The following is a 27,892-nucleotide window of genomic DNA, read 5'->3' on the forward strand; positions in this document are numbered from 1 at the left end:
AAAGTGATTGTGAGGAAGACCATATTAGCAGCTGGAATCAGTACAGAGCCATGTAGTAGGTTGTAACCAGAAGGTGTACTTATTCACCATAGAAAATACAAACAGGACAGGAACACCACATGTAGCTCTTCTCCCTCAACAGACCTCAGTCTACTGTCAAGTGGCAGCCTTTTATGCTCAGCTTCGCTAATGAGCCAGCCTGGACTTTAAAAAGAGAATCAAGGACTATTTGGCCAGTACTTTTCTTGTTTTACATTCATTTTACATTTTATTATACTTATATCTTTATACTGCTGTTTTATATTTATGTTTGTTAAACTTTGTATGCTTCTGTCCTGGCCAGGATTTGGTAAAACATTTATTGAATCTGAATGGGAATACTAAAATAAAGGTGAAAAAGAAAAATAAACTTACATCGGGACTGGCACTGATCATCATAAGAGGATCATTCATGGAAGGATCTGGCCCGTCTTGTTGGCCATGGAGGGGGGTTTGGACGGCGGGTGGGGGGTGACTGGGGTCTGTAAAGTGAAGGGGAGAAACAATAAAACATAAAAGCTATTACTATTACTAAACTAGTGTAATATTTGCCTTTTGGTATAGAAATATAAAATGTAAAAATGCTTTACAGATATTTACATGGTTGGATCGTGTGTGTGTGTGTGTGTGTGTGTGTGTGTGTGTGTGTGTGTGTGTGTGTGTGTGTGTGTGTGTGTGTGTGTGTGTGTCTGTGTGTGATAGAGATAGATATTATTATTATTTGGGCTCTGTTTTTTATTACGTTTTAGAATTATTGATTTCACAAAGCTGGACTAAATGTTGCACAGAAGCAATTAAACAGTGAATGATGAACTGTGAAACTGACGTTACAGTATGTGAAACTTTGGGAAGCAGAAAATGCAGACTTGATTTTGGTTGTGGGCTGAAGGAACTTTTAATCAATATACTACTGAACTGAGATTATCTGTGGTCTGTTCTGTTTGTGGGTTGTAAGTCACTATGTTTCTGGGTATACTTTCTGGGTATCCACCTGTTTCCGCGGGAATTTACTGGAGCAAAAATCCTGTGTGGGAAACATCCTGCGGGGGGACCGGAAGTAGGAAATAGCGGCTCAGTGTGTTTACATTTGCCAGCAGAACGTAGCTCGTTCGCAACGGGCCTTTTGCATGTAGTTGAAGCGCAAGGGGGCGGGGGGGCGGTGCATGGGGAGAGAGTCAGCGCACTGAAGTCAAGGCACACTACAGACTACTGTGTTGTTGACAGACAACGGATGCACGCTTATTATGAGAAACAACACAAATAAAACATGGCAAAACAGTTGCGTGCATTAGTGCAAGATGAGGGTAAAGGAAACATTCAGTCTAAATGTCCAGTAATTCGCACGCGAAAAGGAAACATTAATGTCCAGTTTGCTAATCCACAACTACTGTGCCAGATAATCACCAAGAGAGTTAAAAAAGAAAAAACGTTTCAGTCATTCAGTCCGACTTCACTGTAGCCTATAGTAGCCTTTTCATAAATTATATTTGTATTAGGCTGTCCTAAGAGTTTATAATATTTAGAGAAATGTAAGGTTTCAAATACAAAAGTATTGGTAGTAGTTGCTGGACATTTAGACTGAATGTTTCATTTATCCTCATCTTGCGCTAATGCACGCAACTGTTTTGCCAGGTTTTATTTGTGTTGTTTCTCATAAGCGTGCATCCGTTGTCCGTCAACAACACAGTAGTCTGTGCCTTGACTTCAGTGCGCTGACTCTCTCCCCCCCCGCCCCCTTGCGCTTCAACTACATGCAAAAGGCCCGTTAGCAGTACAGCTACGTTCTGCTGGCAAATGTAAACACACTGAGCCGCTATTTCCTACTTCCGGTCCCCCCGCAGGATGTTTCCCACACAGGATTTTTGCTCCAGTAAATTCCCGCGGAAACAGGTGGATACAATCCCTGTTTAAGGGTTCTTTATCTTGATGTGAGGCATGCCTCTGTGGTGATCGTTATACATAATCATTATACATTGATGTGCTGACAGTTGTCAGTTGTTTCTATAATCTGTGGCAATGGCATGTATGTCAATGCATTATTTTATCCTCACTGGAGTTTTTGCTTTTGCTCTTTATGTAGCCATAAACAATTTTAGATGTTTGTGAAGTTTCTCCGCCGTGTGGAAAAGCCTGGTGAGGTGAGGTTAATTTCAAGTAGCGATGTTTTGTCAACATGTACATATGTTGACATAAATAATGGACATGCCAAAACTATATTTTTTTGTTGTTTTCATTGTAACTGACCTAAATATACAGTAGTGAAATGTATTCAAAGTAATTTAACTGCAATTACTTATGTAATTACATTCTTTGAATACGACATATAACTTGACTTGATCTAAGGGGGTGTCTTAACTGTCTCTGAACAGCCCTCCTCTGAGACACAAACCAAGTAGACGAAAATGGTACCATATTATAATGAGCATTAGTGAGGACCATATGAAGATAGGTTGAAAATGGGTGAAGTTGTCCTTTAACTGATAAAGAGCAAAGAGGGACTGAGCTGACCTCTCTCCTCATAAACGTTATTGTGCTTCTCCAGCTAAGCTAGCTGACTGGCTAATGCTGCTGAAAGTTATCTGTAAGACACTGATCAAAAACCCCTAAATGGAAAAAAAATTAAAAAAAAAACTTTAAGGTGTACGGCTATGTTGGAGACAACGGCAACGCTACTGTATGGCAGGAACTAAACAGACGTGCAGTTCCTAATGGATATACATCACACTACATTGTACAAGAGGAGAACAGAACACAGCACCACAAATGTTTTGCCATAGGGTTAGCGGCTTTCAAATATTTGGGAAGGGGGATTTGGGGTTTGCTGGTAAAACCTGGGAGCGATGCCCTTCATTTGAATACTGCTCATTTTAATTCCATAAGGCCCTACCTTCGTGAGCTCCTTCCGGCAGCTCCTTCTCCACCCCAGGGTCCTGTGGAGAGAGAGTTATGTTGAGTAATGGTCTTAATAAAGACATAAGATGCTTTAGCAGATGCTCTTCTTGGAGCGACTTACAAAGTGCCAGCTACTGTAAGTGCTAGAAACTAAGTATCTAGAATAGCAGGTAGGCTAACCATCAAACATACTGTAGAATATTTGTAAATAACATACTTTCCAAATAACATACTTAGCAGTTGCGGACAAGTAAACAGCATACATACATCTAAATAGAATACAACAGAATATCCCTTCCCACGAGATATCCTCTGAGGAAGCAGATAAAACATCATCATCATCATCATCATCATGCACATTGCAGGTGACTGCACTTTCCTTTTCAACTATTCTTTCCTTTTCTATATTCCTTGAGGATGGCATTTAAAGGTCTGACCAGTGCAGTTTTCAAGGAGAACACATGCAGGTCATATAGTTAGGACACATTGTACACTTAAACCTAGCCTACAAAACACGTTTTGTGTACGGATTCATTAAATAACGTACGAAAATAACATTTATGTACATTATTCCTGTTCTGTACGTTATTCAATAAACCTGTACAGTCTTTCGTGAAACTGCTTTTAATGTGTTTGCATCCTCATCTTGACGTGAGCTACAGTCATCCAAAACTTGGACTGCCCTAGTGTGTCTGATATCTGGTCTAGAGGGGCGGGTTCAAAATCTCTGGAGAAAAAATCTGTGAGATCCCATTTGTTCACCAATCTGTCCGTCAGCCCCCGCCCCGCCCCATGCCCCTCCTCCTCCCCCAATGTTCAGCATTGAAAGGCCTGACGTCACAACATTTGGAGCGACGCCCACTGCACTCTGGTTGGTTGGGGAAATGAAACACTTCCTATTGCAGGAAAGTCAACAGGCTGGTCCAGGCTCTTATTTTTAAGCAAAAATAAAAAAATAAAAGCCTGAAAAATCGAAGCCATCCAAAACTAGACTCTCTTAACTGTTCTAACTTAAAAAACAGGATTATAGATTTATTTGACCACTGACCACTGATTGTACGTCCTGTTACTGAATGCTGGCAAATCACCTCATACTGTTTTATGTTCTTTTAAACTTGTATTTTATCATCGCTGTCGGCCAGAAAAAAACAACAATCAAAATGTTTAAACTTTAAAAAAAAGGAAAAAAATCGGTGCTATTGAACACCCTTTTATGTTTGCGTGTGGGTTTTACAAATATTGAACCAATGAAAAGTATTAAAAAGCGCTTCTGACTAAACGTAACTCCATTGGATCCTCAAACTGTTGTTTAAAGTAAACTCCAACTCAGGTTTTTTTCCCCATCTGACCGTGTCATTCTAATCAATGATGGACAAAACAACTATCTCCACATTAATGGTCAAAAACCTCCTAACTCCACTTGAGCTGTATTTGGGTAAAGTGATTGTGAGGAAGACCATTAGCAGCTGGAATCAGTACAGAGCCATGTAGTAGGTTGCAACCAGAAGGTGTACTTATTCACCATAGAAAATACAAACAGGACAGGAACACCACATGTAGCTCTTCTCCCTCAACAGACCTCAGTCTACTGTCAAGTGGCAGCCTTTTATGCTCAGCTTCGCTAATGAGCCAGCCTGGACTTTAAAAAGAGAATCAAGGACTATTTGGCCAGTACTTTTCTTGTTTTACATTCATTTTACATTTTATTATACTTATATCTTTATACTGCTGTTTTATATTTATGTTTGTTAAACTTTGTATGCTTCTGTCCTGGCCAGGATTTGGTAAAACATTTATTGAATCTGAATGGGAATACTAAAATAAAGGTGAAAAAGAAAAAGAAACTTACATTGGGACTGGCACTGATCATCATAAGAGGATCATTCATGGAAGGATCTGGCCCGTCTTGTTGGCCATGGAGGGGGGTTTGGACGGTGGGTGGGGGGTGACTGGGGTCTGTAAAGTGAAGGGGAGAAACAATAAAACATAAAAGCTATTACTATTACTAAACTAGTGTAATATTTGCCTTTTGGTATAGAAATATAAAATGTAAAAATGCTTTACAGATAATTACATGGTTGGATCGTGTGTGTGTGTGTGTGTGTGTGTGTGTGTGTGTGTGTGTGTGTGTGTGTGTGTGTGTGTGTGTGTGTGTGTGTGTGTGATAAAAAGGAAAGGGGCCAAGGTACCACCCTGTAGAATCTCAAACGTTATGTTATAGCGTATGTATAAATGTATAGTCATATTCCTATTTCTTATGGATATTTTGACATTTCTATATTTGTTATTATTATTATTATTATTACCCTTATTGTTTTAGATATATTCTAGTATATATCTATATATTCTAAGCTTTAGGAAGGCCACTCGACAAGCCCATCTGTTTTTTTTTGGCCTCTCCGGCACATCATGTTTTGATTTTGATTTATTTTCCTTTTCATATAAAAATTATATATTTTTTCCATTTTGTTTTGTTTTTATCACATGTCATTTTTAAATGTACAATAAACTAAACTAAACTAAACTAACCTTGGCTGGAGTCAGACTATAGCTTGCTGCTACATCCCTATTTATGAGACCGAAAAGTCCAATCTGATTGTATTAAACAATGATAAATACCTTGAAACCAATATTTCACCTCATGCTTTATAGATGTTATTTGTGACCGGATTTGGCCAATGGCCATACCAAGCTTTGCGAGACCCAGTGCTCTGATCAGCGCTATATATTCCAGGCTGCTTTGTGGCCTAAAAATCGAGTAACACAAAGTACACAACCCCTTTACTTGTATCCTCCTGGTCATGTATTACTCCACTAAAAGTGAAAGTTGTGGGAAGTACTGAGTATTTGTTTAAAAAAAAAAAATTATTAAAAAGTACATTTTAGTTTTTAAATCTACTTCGAAAACACCAAATGAATGCACTGACTTGCTTGAACTAAGCTACACAGAGGGAGCCAATAGACCAATTATTTGTTTACCAACATTGAGACTCGATGCACAGGTGATTGTTTCATGCAATCAATTCTCAACCTGTTGTTTTGGGGTGCGCTGGTTTCAGCACACCCCAACCCCCTCTTGTGTGTTGGCTAGTGAGGCGCGTCCTAGCGAGACCTGATAGAATGGGGTTCATTGCGTGCATACTGGTTGCACGCATACTGGTTCTTATCAGTGTGACGTCGTCTGTTAGGGGTCTATAAAAACATCAGCATTGAAATGTAATCAAATAGACAAAAAGGACAGGCATTGTAATTTGTATTTAAGTAAAAAATACTTTGTTATTGTCCACCACTGATGAACAATAAGTTTGGTACCCATACATGATTGGCCAGAACTACTTTTTTGTAAACATTATTAACATATTTTTGAAACGGCCATTTTATATGAGATATTCCCACTAGAGTGAACACCATGCATTAGTATCCTGACAATAGGATTTAATGTGATGGTATAGTGTAATGTGATGGTATAGTGGACACAATGCATTATAGGATTAATAGGAATGCCTCCAATAACTGGGTCTCGTTCTCTATATATTTTCCTTGCGCTCATCTGAGAATTTAGCGTTATTTTATTTATTTTATTACTAGTGTATCAGTTGTTTCCAGGTGCATGCTCATTATAAAAAGCAACAAAGGGCATTGCTGAATTGATTGAGATATTTATTGGGGGAAAAATATGGCATACAATGTATAATAATGCATAATTACTGTTTCTCCAAATGCTCCACAGAAATAGAGATGGAAAAAAAATATTTTCTGTTTTAGTTTGCGTATGGATGAGAGGTGGACAGTCTAAAGTTGGTTGACTCTAAATGTTGACATTTCATTTAGGCTTAGGCCTGATAGGGCCATCGTAAGGGCCATTCACACCAAGCACTATAATAACTATAACGATTGTATATCGTACACCATTGTCTTTGTTATAGTTGCGGTGTAGACGCTCCCATCCACAAGTTTGAAAGAGTTGTAACGATTTTTAACAACTGCATATATTTATATATATATAGTTATAGTGCTTAGTGTGAACGGCCCTTTACTGTTGATTCCCATTCCAATTGTTTTCATTGCAGTCGCTAAACTAAACACAATCTTATTCTGAAAACCATTATTATTATATCATTATTGTAGCATTCCTGTGTCTGCAACAATACTAACAAACGTGTCAAATCATGCTGGGATGACATGAGTCATCAGGTTTTGTACAAACCTGTGGAGTTCACGCCAGCTTGAGTGCAACTCGCACAGCAAAAGGGGACATGTATACCAAATACTAAGTATTCAGAAATAGTTCAAAGATTCAACCTTTTCACTCAAATTGCTAAGCTTATCATTTGTAAAGAAAGGGGAAAAAATACATTTGAAACAAAGGCAGACTCCAGAGTGGGAGGTGTTGGTCAAGGCAAGAAAGTTTCCATAAATCTTAAGAGTGAAACATTCCATAACATTATAGAAAGTGACCACACAGTACATGCTATTGACTTACTTTACTGCTTTATGGCTTAATTATTGCTAAATGCATTTCAACACTGTGCTTGATCAGGTGCATTACACAGACGCAAGTGATTGCCTACATGTATAAACTTAAATACAACCCAAGCGTTTGTTTATTGGTGTGTGCCAATACAAAAAAGTGGAAATGTGAGTACTTTGTCCTCCATTGATTTGAAATTTTGGATGTGCTACCTTTTTGGGATTTTTTAAATTCCTACTTTTGATATGAACTACAACCCTGTCACCATAATGCCAGATAATGAAAATCCTGGTTTAAAATACAAATTACAATTTGTATTTTTATAATTAGTGGAGCTCTTGGAAATAGAAAGAGGATAAATGAGCATGACAAATAATAATGGTGAAACCATCATGGCCTGAAAAGTACATTATCTTGTACTAATACAATGTTTGGCCTAAAATGAATTTCACTGACAATTACTTCTGTTTCAGATCTTGGAGAAGAAACTGCTCATTTCTCTCAAGACCTTTGTAGAATATTTCTTTGGCTTTTGTCCCACCGGACTCCAGGAGCTCATAGATTCCCCTCATCTTCTCCATAGAGGTGGTCTTAGACCTCACATTACTGTGGCCCTCATGGGTGATGACACCCTCAGCAAGGAGCCGATCCAGGATGGAGTCGACCATCTTCACTCTCACAATCAGGTCAACCCGGTGTTGGTCAACAAAGTGACTTGTTGAAGCTAAGGGGAATGACAGTTGAGTTTCGGGTGAGACTACGGGCGAAACTTACAGGTTTTTGAACATTTTAAAATGGGACATTTTGCATACCTCAGTTATTGTAATATTAGCAACTGTTTGTATGGGACTATCTTTGTTTTTTTAATGGCTATATAGCCTACAAGTTGTTGGCTCCTACACATTTCGTAAGTAATGGAATAGCCAACAAGACAAAAGATATATATGTCAGTTGGATCTTAAAGACCAGCTGAAATTAAACATGTGATATTTTAGATAAAGCTTAGATATGGCTGTTATGTGTGTGCATTGTCACAATGGAGATATAATTAACAATAGATACAAAAATGATATTGATATGATAACTCATTCAGTGCCATCTACGTGTACACATCCATTTATTTCCAACGCCCAGAGTACCAAAGACGTGTAACACGTCCAAACCGTGTTTTCAGTGTTTTTCCACTAGATGGCGCTATTCACTGACACATGAGTGACCATTTCATGCTCAGACACACAGATCCAGGAGATCACATGATCCCAAGATTTCCTCCTCCATTCACTTCCTGGATAGTTGGCCTACAGTACAGTACTATCATACACAACTACAACCCATAAATATGATAGTTAGCCTACAGTACTCACAAACAAGCAGAGTGTGTTGCTCTTATAAGGTGGATGCTGGCTAAAGCACATCATGGCACTGGCAGCAAGCTACCCTACTCTGGGGAGATCCTCTCCACTGGAGATGATGTATTAGACCTATTACAAATCTGGACATACATGTAAGAAGTAGATGACTTTTATGAAAGGGTGAAGTATGAACATGATTACATGCCATAATGATCTGAGAATGCATCTGTTATAGGACTGGATCCGAATCCGGATCTTATAGTATATAAATAGTAAAATGAACAGAAAGTTGACATTTTTATAAAATAAAATAAAAACAGTACTGGGTTTGGTTATGTTCTATATTGTCTGAATCAGCATTGTTTGTGTTCGTTTGTGGGCTAAAAGAGTGACTTTGAGAGCTGTTTCACCGTACAATGTAAGTCAATGAGGAGCATATTTTGAATGATCAATTTCTAATCAATGGAGAAATTATTTTTCATTTCTTGTCCACCTTTGGAGTTACATCATGGCATGGTGACTACACAACCCAAACCTCTACCAAAGTGGTCTTGCCCTTTAATGTTGGATAGGAACAGTCCTCTTTTGTGCTCACCAGTCACCACATCACCTTCTTCACATGCTAAATTGTCCTTCTACAAGTGTCAGCCAGCCATCCCATCAGATAAGGGCTGTATCTCTTTCTGCCAAGTGTGCTGCCAGACGCATGCCTTTATTTATGTTTCGTCACACAATGGTGTCTCGCACCGAACATAGAAGATCTACAAGCCCACCCCTGAGTATTGCATAAACGGGGTGGTGCATTAATTTCCAACTTCCATCGTTCTCAACGTTTTGCTACTTTTGCCTTTTTTTTTTTAATACTGAAAAGTATCAGTTTTTAACATAATTATGAGGTTTCCAACCGACAGAGACGATAACCAAAGCTGTAGATGTAAATCTTGGTGAGTTTATCGTCATTCAATACAATCAGACAGGACTTTTCTGTCTCCACTTCGCGTCGGGATCTAATCATCCTGTCGGGGTTTATTTCTCAACAATGACCGGCTCGCCATCAATTATCCCTTTCATTTTAGTTGCGCTTATTGCGCTCCAGCTGCCCAACATAGACAGCAGTCAGGTACGTGTGTATGTATGTGTGTTGTCGTCGGTGTGGTGCTGAAGTGAATGGAGCAGAGGAAATAGGCAGCAAAAGACATCACTATGGTTCAGGCTTGCGTGCATTTTGTGGTTGTAAATACAGTCAGCATTTTCATACACGCACGCCAGTGGCGCCTAGCCCATGGAGCCAAGGGCAGCACGGGCGCCCCCACGTAGTGGAGGCCAGTTGCTCGGCTCTCCCAGATTTGTTATAATCATTATAGCTTAGATATATGGCTGTGATGTGTATGCAGAAGCAGCTGCGGTGGTGTGATTGCATCACGGCACACTGCATGAAAAACGTCGCCCTATGGTGCGAAGTCTGCGAACATTCAGCACAAACGTACACATTTCATGAGGCTTATTTTGGGGCCTGAATTCGGGCTTAAAGGAGACATCCGGACATTTTAAGTGTTATCTTTGATGTGTCGCTAATCACTCACCATCATTGAAAGGGACGTTGAGTTATTTCAGAGAGTCCCGAACGAGCTAACGCTGGTTGCTTGTTTCTCTCCCAGAACCTGGCAACTCGGTGTTGCCAGGGAGAGAAACAAGCAACCAGCGTTAGCTCGTTCTGCATTAGCGTTAGCTCGTCGGGGACTTTCAGTGCCTGTTAGGGTATCATGAGACTCCACAATGAGCAGTAGTAGAGAAAATACTAACTTTGCATCGGTTATAATAGACGATTTTCACTCTTACACGGGCTCCCATTATGCCAACGGAGGGGGTCGACAGACTGCACGTCACGGGACTCTCTGAAATAACTCAACGTCCCTTTCAATGATGGTGAGTGATTAGCGACACATCAAAGATAACACTTAAAATGGGCGGATCTCTCCTTTAAGATTTCAGTGTATGGCCTTGGGTTTGCTCCCTGGTGCCTCAGTGGCCTTTCAAGTTTGTTTTGCGGACAAATAGCCACTACACACTTATTGTGTAGTGGCTATTCAAAATTACGCATGATCTCTTGAGTCAAGTGATAAAATTGCTTCTGGACAATTAACTGATATATAGTGGGATAAGTGAAGTGCCCATAGTAGTTTACCTGCTGGTCTGCTACCCGGAGTCTCTCCACCATCACTGGTATCTGCTAGGGAGAGAGAAAGAGAGAGAGAGGGGGGAGGGGGGGGGGGGCATAGGTTAATGTTACAGTAGCAGAGACAAACAACTCTAGAAACCTACACTGTCACAGCTTGCTTCTAAACTAGGATTGTATGACAATGCCTCCTCTTTCACATCCTTTGGCAATTATAATGTTTATTGCAGAGTGGTGAATGTGACCAATAAGTTATTATAAAGTCTTAAAGCTGAAATCCATAACTTTCTTTTAGTGATAAAACATCAATTTAACCATTCTGCATGGTAGAGTATGTTGATGCAATATGGTGGTGGGAGGTGGTCCATCTGCTCTTCAATAGAGAGTATGCACATGCATCACTTTTCCACCGGGACACTCCCCCTCATCTAGACTGAGTGCCAAAACATTGAGCAGCATGGAGTGTTGGAGTTTGGAAGCGCTCGTTGGAAATCACTCAATGGTCCTGCGTACCATCTGCTTCTAAATTGCACATAATGCAGGAGGCAGCAGGACGTTGCGTTATTGAAAACGAGCACTTCCAAACTCTGAAAAATAATCACCTGCACGGAATTTATTGAGAGAAAGTTGCTCATAACATGTCTACGGTGGATTTTTATGAAACAAAAACTTTGCAGATAGAAAGAGGATAATTCAAGCTTTCCGTACACCTGCCATGTTGGTGAATTTAGCGTCGTTTAATACAATCAGGAGACTTTTCTGTTTGGATGTATGGGGCTGTCCAGGCTAGAAAGTAGTTTTTTGCCACTCATAGGCGTTCCCGGATAACTTCCGGGTACGATGATGTCACACGCATAGCCTCTATTGAGACACTTCTTTTTAGATCCTGTGGTGGGGGAGGACCACTTTTGGACATAATGAGGGTTCCAACCGACAGACGATCGATAACTAGAGGTTACGTATGTAACCCCAGTTTCTTTACTCACGGAGTAATATACTCACTATGGGATAACAGCGCCCCCTGGCGATGCCACAGAGCAACACACATTGACTCCTGCGACAATTCTGATTGGTTAGGGTTATGTTACGCGATCCGGCAGTCCGGAAGAGGTATATAACCCCTCGTGTAACTATACCACGCCCTCTTAACAACTTCCCTCTGCATGCCAAATGCGCACAGAAGGGGTGTTAGGTGAGTATATTACTCTGTGAGTAAAGAAACTGGGGTTACATACGTAACCTCTAGTTATCTTGACCTCACTCCTTAATATACTCACTATGGGACTCATAAACCTCCCTGGGTCGACAAGTCACACAACCCTTACAGACCCGCGCGCCCTCAGCCCCATGCCTAGCCCCCCGGCGTGACCCCGGCCTCACGGGCGCCCCAGCCCTCCGGGCATGGGTGCGGGATAAGTACCAGAAGGAAAGACCCTGACAGACCACAAGGTCTGCCTCATTCAACTAATGGACAGACACAAGTCTATCCCATACCAAAATGAGGGAAGCAGGGCCTCCTCCCCTGGGACCCAACCTTAAGCCGGTCCCAGGGGGACCTAAGAGGACGGAAAACCAGGAGAGAAAGCACGACCCCTAGGCCTGCTCACCCCTAAAATGGGAGACTTTGCATACCTCAGTTATTGTAATATTAGCAACTGTTTGTATGGGACTATCTTTGTTTTTTTTTAAACGTTTGCGTGCTAAAAGAGTGACTTTGAGAGCTGTTTCACCGTACAATGTAAGTGAATGAGGAGCATATTTTGAATTATCAGTTTCTAATCAATTTTTTTTTTCCACCTTTGGAGTTACATCATGGCATGGTGACTACACAACCCAAACCTCTACCAAAGTGGTCTTGCCCTTTAATGTTGGATAGGAACAGTCCTCTTTTGTGCTCACCAGTCACCACATCACCTTCTTCACATGCTAAATTGTCCTTCTACAAGTGTCAGCCAGCCATCCCATCAGATAAGGGCTGTATCTCTTTCTGCCAAGTGTGCCAGACGCATGCCTTTATTTATGTTTCGTCACACAATGGTGTCTCGCACCGAACATAGAAGATCTACAAGCCCACCCCTGAGTATTGCTTAAACGGGGTGGGGCATTAATTTCCAACTTCCATCGTTCTCAACGTTTTGCTACTTTTGCCTTTTTTTTTTTAATACTGAAAAGTATCAGTTTTGAACATAATTATGAGGTTTCCAACCGACAGAGACGATAACCAAAGCTGTAGATGTAAATCTTGGTGAGTTTATCGTCATTCAATACAATCAGACAGGACTTTTCTGTCTCCACTTCGCGTCGGGATCTAATCATCCTGTCGGGGTTTATTTCTCAACAATGACCGGCTCGCCATCAATTATCCCTTTCATTTTAGTTGCGCTTATTGCGCTCCAGCTGCCCAACATAGACAGCAGTCAGGTATGTGTGTATGTATGTGTGTTGTCCTCGGTGTGGTGCTGAAGTGAATGGAGCAGAGGAAATAGGCAGCAAAAGACATCACTATGGTTCAGGCTTGCGTGCATTTTGTGGTTGTAAATACAGTCAGCATTTTCATACACGCACGCCAGTGGCGCTTAGTCCATGGAGCCAAGGGCAGCACGGGCTCCCCCATGTAGTGGAGGCCAGTTGCTCGGCTCTCCCAGATTTGTGATAATCATTATAGCTTAGATATGGCTGTTATGTGTATGCAGAAGCAGCTGCGGTGGTGTGATTGCATCACGGCACACTGCATGAAAAACGTCGCCCTATGGTGCGAAGACTGCGAACATTCAGCACAAACACACACATTTCATGAGGCTTATTTTGGGGCCTGAATTCGGGCTTAAGATTTCAGTGTATGGCCTTAGGTTTGCTCCCTGGTGCCTCAGTGGCCTTTTCAGTTTGTTTTGCGGACAAATAGCCACTACACACTTATTGTGTAGTGGCTAGTCAAAATTACGCATGATCTCTTCAGTGAAGTGATAAAATTGCTTCTGGACAATTAACTGACAGTGCTTTAACCTCTGCCCATAGTGGGATAAGTGAAGTGCCCATAGTAGTTTACCTGCTGGTCTGCTACCCGGAGTCTCTCCACCATCACTGGTATCTGCTAGGGAGAGAGAAAGAGAGAGAGAGAGGGGGGGGGGGCATAGGCTAATGTTACAGTAGCAGAGACAAACAACTCTAGAAACCAACACTGTCACAGCTTGCTTCTAAACTAGGATTGTATGACAATGCCTCCTCGTTCACATCATGTGGCAATTATAATGTTTATTGCAGAGTTGTGAATGTGACCAATAAGTTATTATAAAGTCTTAAAGCTGAAATCCATAACTTTATTTTAGCGATAAAACATTAATTTAACCATTCTGTATGGTAGAGTATGTTGATGCAATATGGTGGTGGGAGGTGGTCCATCTGCTCTTCAATATAGAGTATGCACATGCATCACTTTTCCACCGGGACACTCCCCCTCATCTAGACAGAGTGGCAAAACATTGAGCAGCATAGAGTGTTGGAGTCTGGAAGCGCTCGTTGGAAATCATTCAACGGTCCTGCGTACCATCTGCTTCTAAATTGCACATAATGCAGGAGGCAGGAGGCCACGCCCACTGTGTACCTGGCCACGCCCACTGTGGACCTGACCACTCCCACTGTGGGCCTGGCCATGCCCACTGTGGGCGTGGCCAGGTAGGGGAGTAGGGGAGGTGGGGAGCCCCATCAGCCAGACTAGAGCCCCATATCAATGAGTTTCCTGTTTACCAGTGTTGCCATTTCTGCTTATAATAAGCAATTTGGGGCTTTTGTAGTTACTTAATGGGCTTGCTTTCTAAAGTTTTTTAATTTTTTCATGTCAAGGACCCCAGATTAATGTATTTGTCGCAGACCCTCATCTGAAAATATGTGGTGCCAGGGACCCCCATACAAGATTTGTGTTGTTAAAATGTTTTTAAAATATTCAAAATATTTACCTTTTTTCCCCAATATTTTTTGCAAAAGAAACATTCCATAATTTTCTTTTAGTGAATAAAACATTAATTTAAATTTAGCCATTCTGCATGGTAGAGTATGTTGATTATAGCCTAACTAACACAACTGGTGGTAGTAGGTGGTCAATCTGCTCTTCTATTGAACCACTTCTATTTAGATCCTGTGATGGGGGAGGACACCTACTGGTTGACAAGATCTGTTGAATAAAACTCAAATGGAAACAAGTCGCCTTCCCAGGCGTGCGCTAGCTACCTCAAGGCCTTTTCTCACGGGAAGCTACAGATGCATCTAGTAATTCATTTTCAATAAATGGATAAAAAAAGTCTGTCTGTCTGTCTGTCTGTCTGTCTGTCTGTCTGTCTGTCTGTCTGTCTGTCTGTCTGTCTGTCTTAAAATAAGAGAGGGGCTACAATATTAATTGAAAAGTGAATGATTTTCCTCTTGCAACACTAGTGTCAATCAATTTGAATCACTTACATTTATTTGAATCGAGAAGAAACTTGAATTCCTTATGCGATTGTACACTGTTGGATAGGCCTAATGATCAGGGGCAGCAGTGGGCAATTGTGGTTCTGGCTGTGTGCGGTGTGTGTGAATGCGTGTGTGTAATAAATGAATAAATAACATTAAGTTACACACATATAACTCCACATTTGGTGGTGTTTCACAGCATTCAGTTTAACTCCATGTTACTCGGTTTAGCTAAGTGTGTGTGTGTGTGTGTGTGTGTGTGTGTGTGTGTGTGTGTGTGTGTGTGTGTGTGTGTGTGTGTGCGTGTGTGCGTGTTTGTGTGCATGTGTACCAGACAGCATGCAGTGCATTTTGTTCCATAGGGTCATGTGTTGCATGATCTAACCATTGTCTCTGCTTTGTATTATGTTTTGTTAAATAGTAATGGATCTTTCATGTGTGGACATGTGCCCATGTTTAACTTCTCTTGGTCTACCTTCACTTCTCTTGGGTGCTGACACTGCATGTGAATATTTCTGCACCAGCTCGGTCATGTCCATCTTCTTCAGACCCATCATGGTGTACTTCATACTTTCAGCACCATAGGTCTTCTGTATCTTCTTACCGGTGTCCAACCTGTCAAGATGTTCAACCACTGCATAGGGGATCCGTATAGGGAGCCCTTCATCAAAGAAATACTTGAGCTCTTTGAATTCTGTATCGTTCAACTCCCTCAGAAGATCTTTGATGGGGACTTGTTGTGTAGTTGCCATGGTTGATCCCTGGTACAAACAGAGGAATAATGAATATTCCATGAGAACACAGAAAGAGGACAACCGTGTTTGTTTGTGTTAACATTATGTTACAGTTTAGTTTACCTTTGAGTAGGTCGAAAAACATAACCATGTTGTTAGTTTAAGATAAAATTTTAAAAATGTTTCTTCCTCTGTTCATACACACATGCAGGACTACTTTGTGGTTCTGCTTTTTATGGTATTTGTGGTGTCATGGTGTGTCGTGGCTGACATCATTGGGCCAAACCAATTGGAGCGGTTTATTTTCTCTAAGAATGTTTATTTTCGTTGATGCATTCTAACATGTGGATTATTTATCATTTAGGGGCTGTTTCCATAGAAAGCATTGTTTGAGCTGCCACCCTTTCCGCCATGCCTTTCTATGGTAAAGACCTACTAGGTGTCACCACTGCTATTACCACCACTGTTACCACCTCCTATTTCAGTGTTCTGGGCGACTACATTTTTATTTTATTTATTTTTTGGTGGGGAACCCTGGTCCCTTCAAGTAGAAAATAGAAACATAACATTTGGAGAGTAGTGCCACTTATCAATCTCACTCTTTTTAACCGAATAATCAAAATCGAGGAAGAGGCGTGTCTGAGACAGATATAGGTTAAGATAGGCTATATTAAGTTGTGTGGCGGCCGCTGCCCCTGGACCAGTTGCTGATCGAATGAAGCAGTGAGATGAACAGTACTATTAGACAGAACTTTAATTCAGCCTTGCTTACATTTCCTGGTTTAAAATTAAGAACAGCAATCAACAATATGGAAACAACAGTTTTGCAGGAGAGAGAGAGAGAGAGGGAGAGAGGGAGAGAGAGAGAGAGAGAGAGAGAGAGAGAGAGAGAGAGAGAGAGAGAGAGAGAGAGAGAGAGATGCGTGGCATGAGAAGAGAAACAGACATTAGCGGTTTTTTTTTTCTTTTTACTTTTTTCCTGTGTTGTTCTGTGTAATGTAAGGTTATTTAACTATGTACAGTACACAGTTTGAGAGGGTGGGGGGGGGGGGGGGGTTAGGTTAGGACTTTTACATGGGCCAGTTTTGAACTGCAGCCTCCTGAAGGTACTCCTTTAGGGCAGCTTTGAAAGAGAGTAGGGTTGCCGTAGTGGTGCCGTTCCCATTGAATGGACAGGGGTGAGGGGCTGCTAATGTTGTTATGACAGTCAAGTTGAGACTTGCAAATGTGGGCAATTTGAAAACAAAGGTGACTTGCTGTGGTTGGCTACAATAGAACATTTTCTGTTGTTCAGCACTGCATAGGGGATCAAGTCTCAACTTGACTGTAATAGCCTACTGTAATTGTGAGGAGCAGAGAGAGAGAGCGAGAGAGGAGTGTGGAGCAGAGAGAGAGAGAGAGCGAGAGAGGAGTGTGGAGCAGAGAGAGAGAGAGAGAGAGACTCGAGATGAGTATGGAGCAGAGAGAGAGCGAGCGAGAGAGAGAGGAGTGTGGAGCAGAGAGAGAGAGAGCGAGAGAGGAGTGTGGAGCAGAGAGAGAGCGAGCGAGAGAGAGAGAGAGGAGTGTGTAGCAGAGAGAGAGAGAGCGAGAGAGGAGTGTGGAGCAGAGAGAGAGCGAGCGAGAGAGAGAGGAGTGTGGAGCAGAGAGAGAGAGAGCGAGAGAGGAGTGTGGAGCAGAGAGAGAGCGAGCGAGAGAGAGAGGAGTGTGGAGCAGAGAGAGAGAGAGAGAGAGCGAGAGAGGAGTGTGGAGCAGAGAGAGAGAGAGAGAGTGAGAGATGAGTATGGAGCAGAGAGAGAGAGGAGTGTGGAGCAGAGAGAGAGAGAGCGAGAGATGAGTATGGAGTAGAGAGAGAGCGAGCGAGAGAGAAAGGAGTGTGGAGCAGAGAGAGAGAGAGCGAGAGAGGAGTGTGGAGCAGAGAGAGAGAGAGCGAGAGATGAGTATGGAGCAGAGAGAGAGCGAGCGAGAGAGAAAGGAGTGTGGAGCAGAGAGAGAGAGAGAGAGCGAGAGAGGAGTGTGGAGCAGAGAGAGAGAGAGCGAGAGATGAGTATGGAGCAGAGAGAGAGCGAGCGAGAGAGAGAGGAGTGTGGAGCAGAGAGAGAGCGAGCGAGAGAGAGGAGTGTGGAGAGAGAGAGAGCGAGCGTGAGCGAGAGTGTTTAATTCCGGACTTTTAATTGTAACAGGGCATTTTTACATTGCAGTATTGATACTTTTACTTAAGTAAAACATTTGAGTACTTTTTCCACCACTGAAGGCTGGTAGAGTGTGTTACTGTTGTTTTATGATCGTTTGATAGTGTTGCTATGGTCGTGCTTCGCACGCGCATGTGGCCCGCACCGCATCATGCACTGCGTGGTGGGGGGCGCTAATACTGTTGTTCCTGTTAACATGTTGTCACATGAAGGGGCAGACGCTAAAGCATAAATAGTTAAACATTATTGGGCCCAACAGGCTTGGGATCCGGCTCTGATCAGAGCAGTGACGATATGATGTGCTTGAAAGATGTTCTTTTGGCAACCAGCTACACACCTCAGTGAAGCACTTTTTACCCTGTGCCCAACAGGCATGCCTGGATCTATCATTATATAAGAGTTAATAAGGTTTCAAGAACATATTATGAATCTTGACTAGACTTTGAGGAATTTTAAGAAGAAATGTTCTACAATAGTTCGAAGACGCAGCTACTTTGTTCGCACACGTTTCTTTTCTCTTTTTTTTACACTGACATAGTGGCATAGTTCAGACATGTCATCAAACCAAGTGATAGAAATATTTTCTTGTCTGGTTGTTAATGATTTTATTGTATAGGACATATGCATATTGTATTGTGTTTAACCGTCATGGACATACATAAAGGCCTCAGACTACATGCAAACCCCAGTATGTAGCCGTCAACTTTTATCTAGTAGAATACTGTCTGGCCATGGATTCGGCTGGCACCTGGAGTTTTGGCTAACCAACCCTGAGAACTGTGCTGTTATCCATGTCCTCACTGTATTGTTGGGATTCCTGGAGCCTGCTATCAAGATTGACTTTTGCCACGACCCATAGGAGATATGGGTCAGAAGACACTTTTGCCTCGGCCTCGGTGGGGGCCTGAAGTCACCAGACGTCAACATGCTCCTTGTGATAACAGTTCAACTAAACAACCCCTTTAATATACTGAAAGCTGCCTTACTGCAGCCAGTAGCGACATTTCATTTCAGACTAAAGATCGTTTTTGATCCCTGTTTGTAACTGCCTCCCGTCTATACTGTTTTGTGCAAACTAAATCATTGTCAATTCAAAGTTAATTATAATATAACCCTTCTTTTAACCAGTCTTGTCGTGTCTTCTTTTGAAACATACCTTTTTATAACGATCACCTTTTATAAATTATACTTAGTCAAGGTCCAGGGTTCCGACTTGGTTCATTATTGTAGATTTTGCATAAAATCCTAAGTTATCACTCTTTCATTTCATTAAGAAGATGAATATCTTCAGGCCAAGCAGGTAAAATGTTTGAGGTATATGAGGTATATGGTCAGGGCAAGAAGCCTTTATGAGGAACATGTTCTGTGTGGGTGTATTGTTCTCTGTTGAGTGTACTAATGATTTCCATTCCCAATCTCCAGTGTGTAGGTTTAGGGAAGGATGGGATATTTCACTTATCTTCAACTCTTATGCATTCTTTCCTGACTGAGTATATTAGCTCAGGAACAGTAACAGTAGATTTGTCTTTCATTGGTTTAGTGCTGACCTCTACTGGTGGCATGGGGGAATTAAATGCATTACAACTAATAACATCACACTAACTATAGACTATAGAAGAGGAACTTAAATGAAAACTGTGTCATATTAACATTTCCTTCCACATATTTAAAAGGAAAAAGTTGTAAAACTCTATGCAACACCGTACTGCAAACAACAATGGTTTATTTTATTGGTGTTTTTGGTAACAAGACCTTCAAATTATAAGATTGTGTGCAGTGACCAGGCCTGGAATTTCATCATCATTTCATGGGCAAAACCCACTTGGGCAAGGACATTTTTTTAGGGAACAAAGCAGTGGTGTGTTCTAGGTTTTTTTGGAGGGCATACTATAATTATTCCCTACCACACGCATGGCACGTGCACACGTATGTACGTGCGCATGTGGTCGCCGAATGTTATTTCCCTGTCTATTTAAACCCTGTGTTTGCACTGTGTTTTTGCTTGTTCATTGTCTAATGTTACGTGTAGTATGTCCTGTGCCTTCAGTTTGTATTCCTCCCCTTTGAGTTAATAAACCCCTGTGAATTGACCTGTTCAGCCTCTGTCATCTCCTGTCACACACTTTTTTTGCTGCTGACATGGCTGATTCTTTTCAGAACCATTCAAATTTATCAGCATTTCAGCACCAACCTTAGATTTACGCAGGGGTCGGGAGCCATTATGTTTTTCAAAAATTATAGATTTTCACTCAAATGTACAGTAATTATTCAACATGTGGCATTTCCAAAACATTATGTATTATATGTCTCCCCTTCCATGCTTTCATCTGGGACATTATGTCTCATGCCTGAATTGATATTGTGTGTGTTTGTGTGTGTGTGTGTGTGTGTGTGTGTGTGTGTGTGTGTGTGTGTGTGTGTGTGTGTGTGTGTGTGTGTGTGTGTGTGTGTGTGTGTGTGTGTGTGTGTGGTATATTCTATGAAAAATATTAAATTGATTTAGTGTTCATCAGAGGTTTTTGAGTATTCTGGTGTGGTGACTACTATTCATGCAAGGTGTACAGTGCCAGCTGTACACCTTGCATGAATAGTAAAGAAAATACACTTTCCAAATGAAATGGTCGTTGAAATTAATTGAGGCATAAAATAGACACTGTGAGCGTTTGGTGGTTGTATCTACAAAATATAATTACACACCCCATGGAGACACAAAGAGTCTAGTTTGTGTCTCGGATACATTAGCATCTTTCCGCCGGTAATCAAATTATTGGCTTAGGAATGCGACAAAAAATAAAAAGAATCCATGAATTCAAGGCTTCATGGGGTGTGCAATTGATAGAAAATAAGTAATTTTTTGGGTGAACTACTCCTTTAATATATACTGTCCTGTCCAAATAAAATAAAGTAAAGTAAAGCAAGCTCCATGGCCTCTATAATGGGGACAGTGGACTGCATTAGATATGTCCAAATGTTGAGATGACTGATGCCTAGGGCTGGGTGTTTTGACCACTTAAAGAGATAGTTCACCCCAAAAATGACGATTAATCACCCTATGGAGACTTGAATTCATGGATATATTTTTTTTGTCTCATTCCTAAGCCAATGATTTGATGACCAGCGGACCGGTAGGCAGTGGTTCCAATAGGAGACACAAAGGAGACTCTTTGTGTCTCCTACCGGAACCACTGCCGGTTATCAAATTATTGTTATTGGCTAAGGAATGCTACAAAAACTAAAAATATATCCATGAATTCAAGTCTCCATGGGATGACAAATCAATAGAATATATCTGTGTGTGTGTGTGTGTGTGTGTGTGTGTGTGTGTGTGTGTGTGTGTGTGTGTGTGTGTGTGTGTGTGTGTGTGTGTGTGTGTGTGTGTGTGTGTGTGTGTGTGTGTGTGTGTGTGTGTGTGAGAGTTTACTGCATGTTGTGCATGTTGATGGTTGATGGTAGACAGGAAACTGGCCCCATGCGGGGGTGTAGAGGATGGCACGAGATGAGAGGATGTGGTCACAGAGTAGGCTGCTGATCATCTATACCAGTACCAAGAAATGACTGATGCCCAACGTTCAACTTAACCACAACCACAACCCTATATGCCTTGTGAAGAAAACCTGCCTCTCTGCAACCTCCATCTCTGCAAGTCTCGTGCAAGTGGAATTTGTTTGAATTATTATACGTTGTGTTTCGTTTTGGAACATATAGGCATGTTGCTCTGTGCAGTTTCCAATAACAAAATGGACATGATAATATTAGCAAATGAATACATAATTTGAACCAATAATATGTATTTTTTTTTATCCCAGCCCCACTCCCCCCAATACTGGTATCTACAGTATATAAAGTGCAGTAATAGCAACGACCAAAGCATAATTATAAAGTACCTTAAGAAAATCGAATGGTAAGGAAATAAAGATACATTGATACGAAAATTTAAATATGGTACATATATATATGATACTACTGTATCACTAAAGACACCTCTTCAGCTCACAAATGTAAACTGTTGTAATTTATATGGAAGGTAATGCAGTGGTGTCTGGTGTTTATGTAAGGTACTGTGGCAGCTACTGATAAGTGCTGAATGTCTAATATGCCAAGCATACGTACATTGTAAATATGCTGATCTATTTTTATTATCCTATTGGTAGCCTATACAACTACTGACTTATTTTTCTCTTACTTTTCTATCTCTTTTTTCATTACTTTATTTTATTATTTTTACATTGTCTGAAGGAGGCCGATCACAAATACGTTTTACTCTTTGTGCACAAGATACAAAAAAGTTAAACCTTGAACCAGGGACCTGCTGGCCACTGGGAAATTTGGGACAATTCCAGAAAGGCCTCTCCATTCCAGGCCGACCAGGCCGACCGTTTAAAAAAAAATGGCCGACATTAAGAACCGGCCGGCCGGCCGTTTAAAAAAAATCCGGGCCTCTCTATCTGAGATTCCCAGGCTGAATTAGGGGCCAGCACGTCCCTGTACACAGGTTACAGGTTAAACTGCATGCTACACAGGTTACATGTTAAACTGCATGCTACACAGGTTACATGTTAAACTGTATGCTACACAGGTTACATGTTAAACTGCATGCTACACAGGTTACATGTTAAACTGCATGTTACACAGGTTACATGTTAAACTGTATGCTACACAGGTTACATGTTAAACTGCCTGCTACACAGGTTACATATTAAACTGCATGCTACACAGGTTACAGGTTAACAACTTTGATCATGGAGAGGGCCACTATATTTCCACACTCACTCCAGACGGCCACATTGCATATACTGTCGGGCCTTCTATGTCACACAAAAGTAGCAAAAATAGCAGATCTACAAGCTCAAAACGTGTCGCAGTGCGACACGTTTTGAGCTTGTAGATCTGCTATTTTTGAATTGGAATTCTGAAATGCATGTAGTTATACTTATGTTAACTTTATGAACCTAAATACAAATACATTGGACATAAAAAAAGATAATTAGAATTGTAAGACTAGTCATTAAGCTACTAATAGACTAAAGTAATTAAAGCGGGTCATGAATTATAACAGCTGAAATCAATAATATATCAGTATTCCAATATTAACCTGCGGGCCACATTAAGTGAAGGTGAGGGCCGCATGTGGCCCCCGGGCCGCCAGTTGCCCATGTATGGAGTCACTCGTAACGTTGCCAAAGACATTAGTGCTGAATTGTCAGATATCATGGAAGCTGTGAAGAAGCTGTGAAGAACACCCTGCTCTACTTCACCATTTTGAGGTTGACACGGAACAGCGTTCTCACGCATGTTGAAGTACTATGTATCTAGTCAGGAGTTTTTACTTCTCCAAAACTGCACAGAGCTGGCTGACCATTTCAATGACGATGTCTGGGTTGTGAGCTGAACAGAATTTTAAAGTTGCACAATGCACACGCCATTCACGTTTCTGTATGACAGAATGGAAAGCATTCTAAAAAATCTTCATCTTCATCTCTCTATCAGCTAGGGGGTCCTTGACCTGAAAAACGTTGAAGACCCATCTACATAAAAGCGGAAATACGTCATCCAGGCGCACAAACCTACCCAACTATACCCCCAACCCTGTGAGACCGTGTTGGTGTTAAGGACAGTAGCAATTTAGGCAACATAAGTTAAACCAGTCTAGCAAAAGTGTACATACTTCATATAATTACAAATATGAACGATAATGATTCATAGATAAGCCCTAATAAAAAGCCCGTCAACAGAACCTACTGTAGCAAGTTCACACTTTTGAGTGTTACTTGCATAGTCTAAATGTAAACCACACTTAACACCCACATATGTCTGAGAAACGTTTACATTTCCTTTTTCTGCTGCGTGTTTTTAAAAGTGTTGCATAGCGAGTGCTGACAACTTAATTTCCTATTTTCGTGCCTTTTATACTTGGAGACTGCCTTGCTCAACTAAAACGTTTTCAGTGTTTTCAAACAAAGCGACCTAACCTACATTGTATTGAATGAGAGCAGGGTGGAGAGCAACTGTGGTTCAGCCATACCGATATTTAAATAAGAGAAGGGCAATTGCTCCTGTGAAAGCAAACAGGCAGGTGCTCAAGCTCTGGTTGGATCCTATGTGTGCACAGGTTACAGGTTAAACTGCATGCTACACAGGTTACAGGTTAAACTGCATGCTACACAGGTTACAGGTTAAACTGCATGCTACACAGGTTACAGGTTAAACTGCATGCTATAGGTTACAGGTTAAACTGCATGCTACACAGGTTACAGGTTAAACTGCATGCTACACAGGTTACAGGTTAAACTGCATGCTATAGGTTACAGGTTAAACTGCATGCTACACAGGTTACAGGTTAAACTGCATGCTACACAGGTTACAGGTTAAACTGCATGCTATAGGTTACAGGTTAAACTGCATGCTACACAGGCTACAGGTTAAACTGTATGCTACACAGGTTACAGGTTAAACTGCATGCTACACAGGTTACACTGCATGCTACACAGGTCACGTTAAAAAACAGGTTACAGGTTAAACTGTATGCTACACAGGTTACAGCTTAAACTGCATGCTACACAGGTTACATGTTAAACTGCAAAAGATCCGGACCTCCCTATCTGAGATTCCCAGGCTGAATTAGGGGCCCAGCACGTCCCTGCCTTGAACCTTGAACTGTCAGTTTGAGTCATTTTGTTGGGTGAGTTTTTGCGTCTGCAAAATGGCTAGCATTTTTAAATAATCCTCACCTCTAGTAAATCAACTCTGTTTAGTCGGTCTGCCTCAGTGCCGGCTTAATGGAAGGGCGTGGAAGGTGCTGCAGCACAGGACACCAACCTTGGGGGGGCACCAAATGGCGGGGAGAAAGTGAAAGAAGACGCAACTAAGCGTGCATGCACAGATTTCGGCCCCCGCGCGCTTTGCGCGCGGCCAATCCCCAGCCTTCCCAATTGTCAAGCTCACCCGCCGCCTATGCTCAAAACATATCTTTTTGACCATTTCTAACTTTCATTTCATAATGGAAGTGGATTGCGGCCAAAATAGATATGTCAGTAGACTGACTGGCCACGTGAAGTCCAATGATGACATGGAAGCTACGCCATTATTAGACCCCATCTTGTTTTACCTTATAAGTAACTTAATATGCCATAACCATTGTTTTCAATTTTTATGTTATGGTCATGTAGTGTCCAGTGCCACTTGTTGTATTTGGACACAGGTGTATGTGATTAACACACAAGCGTATGTGATTATATGCACACAGGTGTTACTTGATTATGGGAACCTGACAAAAGAGAGTAAAAGGCAGTCCTGTCTCCGAGTTTTTGTATAATGAATATTCTGGATATATAACACTACATTTGGCGACGAGGAAAATATCCTACTCGTTGCGGGCTTTTTTCACAAGAAAGTGAATTAGTCTGCAAGCAAGTTTAACCTTGCGAAAAGCAAGCAAGTTTAACCTTGTGAGGAACAATGGCTTTGAGTCTGCCTGCGGTTCCCCCCTTTGATGTTCTCACTGACCCAGGTAACGTTGGAGTTCGGTGGGAGAAATGGGTAAAAGGATTCAAGCTCTATATCACAGCGTCAGGAAGAGATGCAACGAGAAAGCATTATTGTTGCTTTTAGCTGCCTCGGTACAGTACAGGACATTGATGACACGGGAGACCACAGATTATGATTTAGCTGTGGACAAGCTGGATGCACATTTAACACCGCAGAGGAATGTTCCCTATGAAAGACACATGTTCAGGCAAGCGGAACAGTCACCAGGGGAAGCTGTGGACAGTTTTGTGTGCAGATTAAAGAAGTTGGCTGCTACTTGTGAATTCAGAGATAACGAGACGATTTCATACGGGATCAAGTGATTGACAAGTGCCAATCCAATGCGCTCCGGAGACGGCTGCTGCGGGAAAAGGACTTGACTCTAGCTAACTCATTGCAAGAGCAATGGAAGCAGCAGATCAACAAGCGTCCAGGATGGAAAAGTTAATTGTCCGTCAACACAGTGGATAGCAGGCCAAAGAATGGCACACAGAATAGAAAGGATAGAGGAGGACAAAAGTTTTCTTCATCCACAGACAGGTCTGGAAACAAGCACCGCACAGCAACATTCTTCAGGTGCGGGCAAGGGGGGACACACAGCCCGTGATAGCACCATTACACAAGGTAAACAATGTAACAAGTGTGGAAAAGAGGGGCATTTTGCTAAAGAGTGCAAAACAATTAATCAGGTCACAACACAGCGCCCAGAAATGACTGACAGGCAAGATGATCAAAGTGAAGAGGATGATCACGTTTTCACAATTACTGCCATAAAGACTGAGACAGGTGACAGTAATGGACAGGAGTGTGTAATGAGAGTTACTAGCCGCTCTGAGGATGGAGAATTATTGCCTATGTTAATTAATGGCCAGCCTGTTGTGTTTAATGATTCTGGGGCATCATGCAATGGTGCCAGCATGCAAGCTTACAGTGGCATACAATCTAGGTCAGACATACATGTCGATCTGAAACCATTCATTCTGCACAATGAGCACTATCTACTTTTGGTACTTTAAGTACATTTTGATACCAATACTTTAGTACTTTTACTCAAGTACATTTAGAATTCTGGACTTGTAACAGAGTACTCCTACATTGTAGTATTGATACTTTTACTTAAGTAAAACATTTGAGTACTTTTTCCACGATGGTACATACACTCATAACGGGGACTGCACTATTAGGAGATGACTGATGCCTATGGCTGGGTGTTTTCAATATAATTTTTTTGGACCACTTAAACCCTGTGTAATACGGGGCTTAAGTGGTTAATCACTATCAGAGTAATCGATGTAATCCATTATAAATATTCTATTACAACTTTTGCATGTCCATTCATTGCTATAAAATAAATACAAAATATAGACAGTATGTGTATTGTGTGTGTTTACTACACCCCATGAAACAATGTTCTAATCATTGTAACGGTAGATTGTGCATGATGGTGGTAGATGTGAAACTGTCAGTCTGGCGCTATACGGTTGTCTAGACGAAAACATCCTGTCCTCTCTCACGAGATGAGAGGATGTGGTCACGACTGCTGATCATCTATTCTAGTACCAAGAAATGACAGATGCCCAACGTTCAACTTAACCACAACCTTTTAGGACAGACAACATATCGACGCTATGCTACATTAACAAGCAGGGGGGCACGAGGTCTCGTTTGCTGCACGAGTTGGCACACAGACTGCTTATCTGGAGCGAAACATGATTGCTGTCTCTCAGAGCATCGCATGTGGCTGGGATCCAGAACAAAGGGGCACACCTGCTGTCCAGGGGACGGTGCCATTACGGTGAATGGTCACTACACCCGGACAAAAATTACACAAAATATTCCCAGACATCTCCCCCCAGTGGGATAAGTGTAAATCAGCAGATGCAACTCTACTGCACAGTTATGCCCTGTGTCCCAACCTACAGAATTTCTGGATAGAGATATTCAGACTATTTTCCAATATACTAGAGGTAGAGATAGATCCAGACCCAGTGTTAGTCATCCTGGGAGTATCAGAAGGGATGAAGAAATTACATCTCAACTGCGCCTTCTCTCATACGGCCTTATCGCTGCAA

General features: G+C 41.5%; 1 protein-coding gene across 4 annotated transcripts in view; it reads right to left on the reverse strand.

Moving 5' to 3' along the window:
- The window catches only part of LOC308094704 (uncharacterized protein), a 94,163-nt gene that overhangs the window by 62,642 nt on the left and 3,629 nt on the right, over positions 1 to 27,892 (reverse strand). Inside the window, exons 2-7 of one of the 4 annotated variants that reach the window (XM_080441510.1) lie at positions 15,849 to 16,134; positions 13,977 to 14,018; positions 10,940 to 10,981; positions 4,781 to 4,887; positions 2,927 to 2,969; positions 415 to 521 (exon numbers count right to left, since the gene is read on the reverse strand). In XM_080441510.1, coding sequence (XP_080297636.1) covers positions 415 to 521; positions 2,927 to 2,969; positions 4,781 to 4,887; positions 10,940 to 10,981; positions 13,977 to 14,018; positions 15,849 to 16,125 — 618 coding nt within the window. In that variant the 5' untranslated portion in view covers positions 16,126 to 16,134. Of the gene's footprint in view, positions 1 to 414; positions 522 to 2,926; positions 2,970 to 4,780; positions 4,888 to 10,939; positions 10,985 to 13,976; positions 14,022 to 15,848; positions 16,135 to 27,892 lie in introns of all 4 variants that reach the window. The other 3 variants (XM_080441509.1, XM_080441508.1, XM_080441507.1) reach the window with 3 other exon arrangements.

This window comes from Gymnoscopelus braueri, assembly GCF_963280865.1.
Source record: "Gymnoscopelus braueri genome assembly, chromosome: 11".
In the NCBI taxonomy this organism is placed as follows: domain Eukaryota; kingdom Metazoa; phylum Chordata; class Actinopteri; order Myctophiformes; family Myctophidae; genus Gymnoscopelus; species Gymnoscopelus braueri.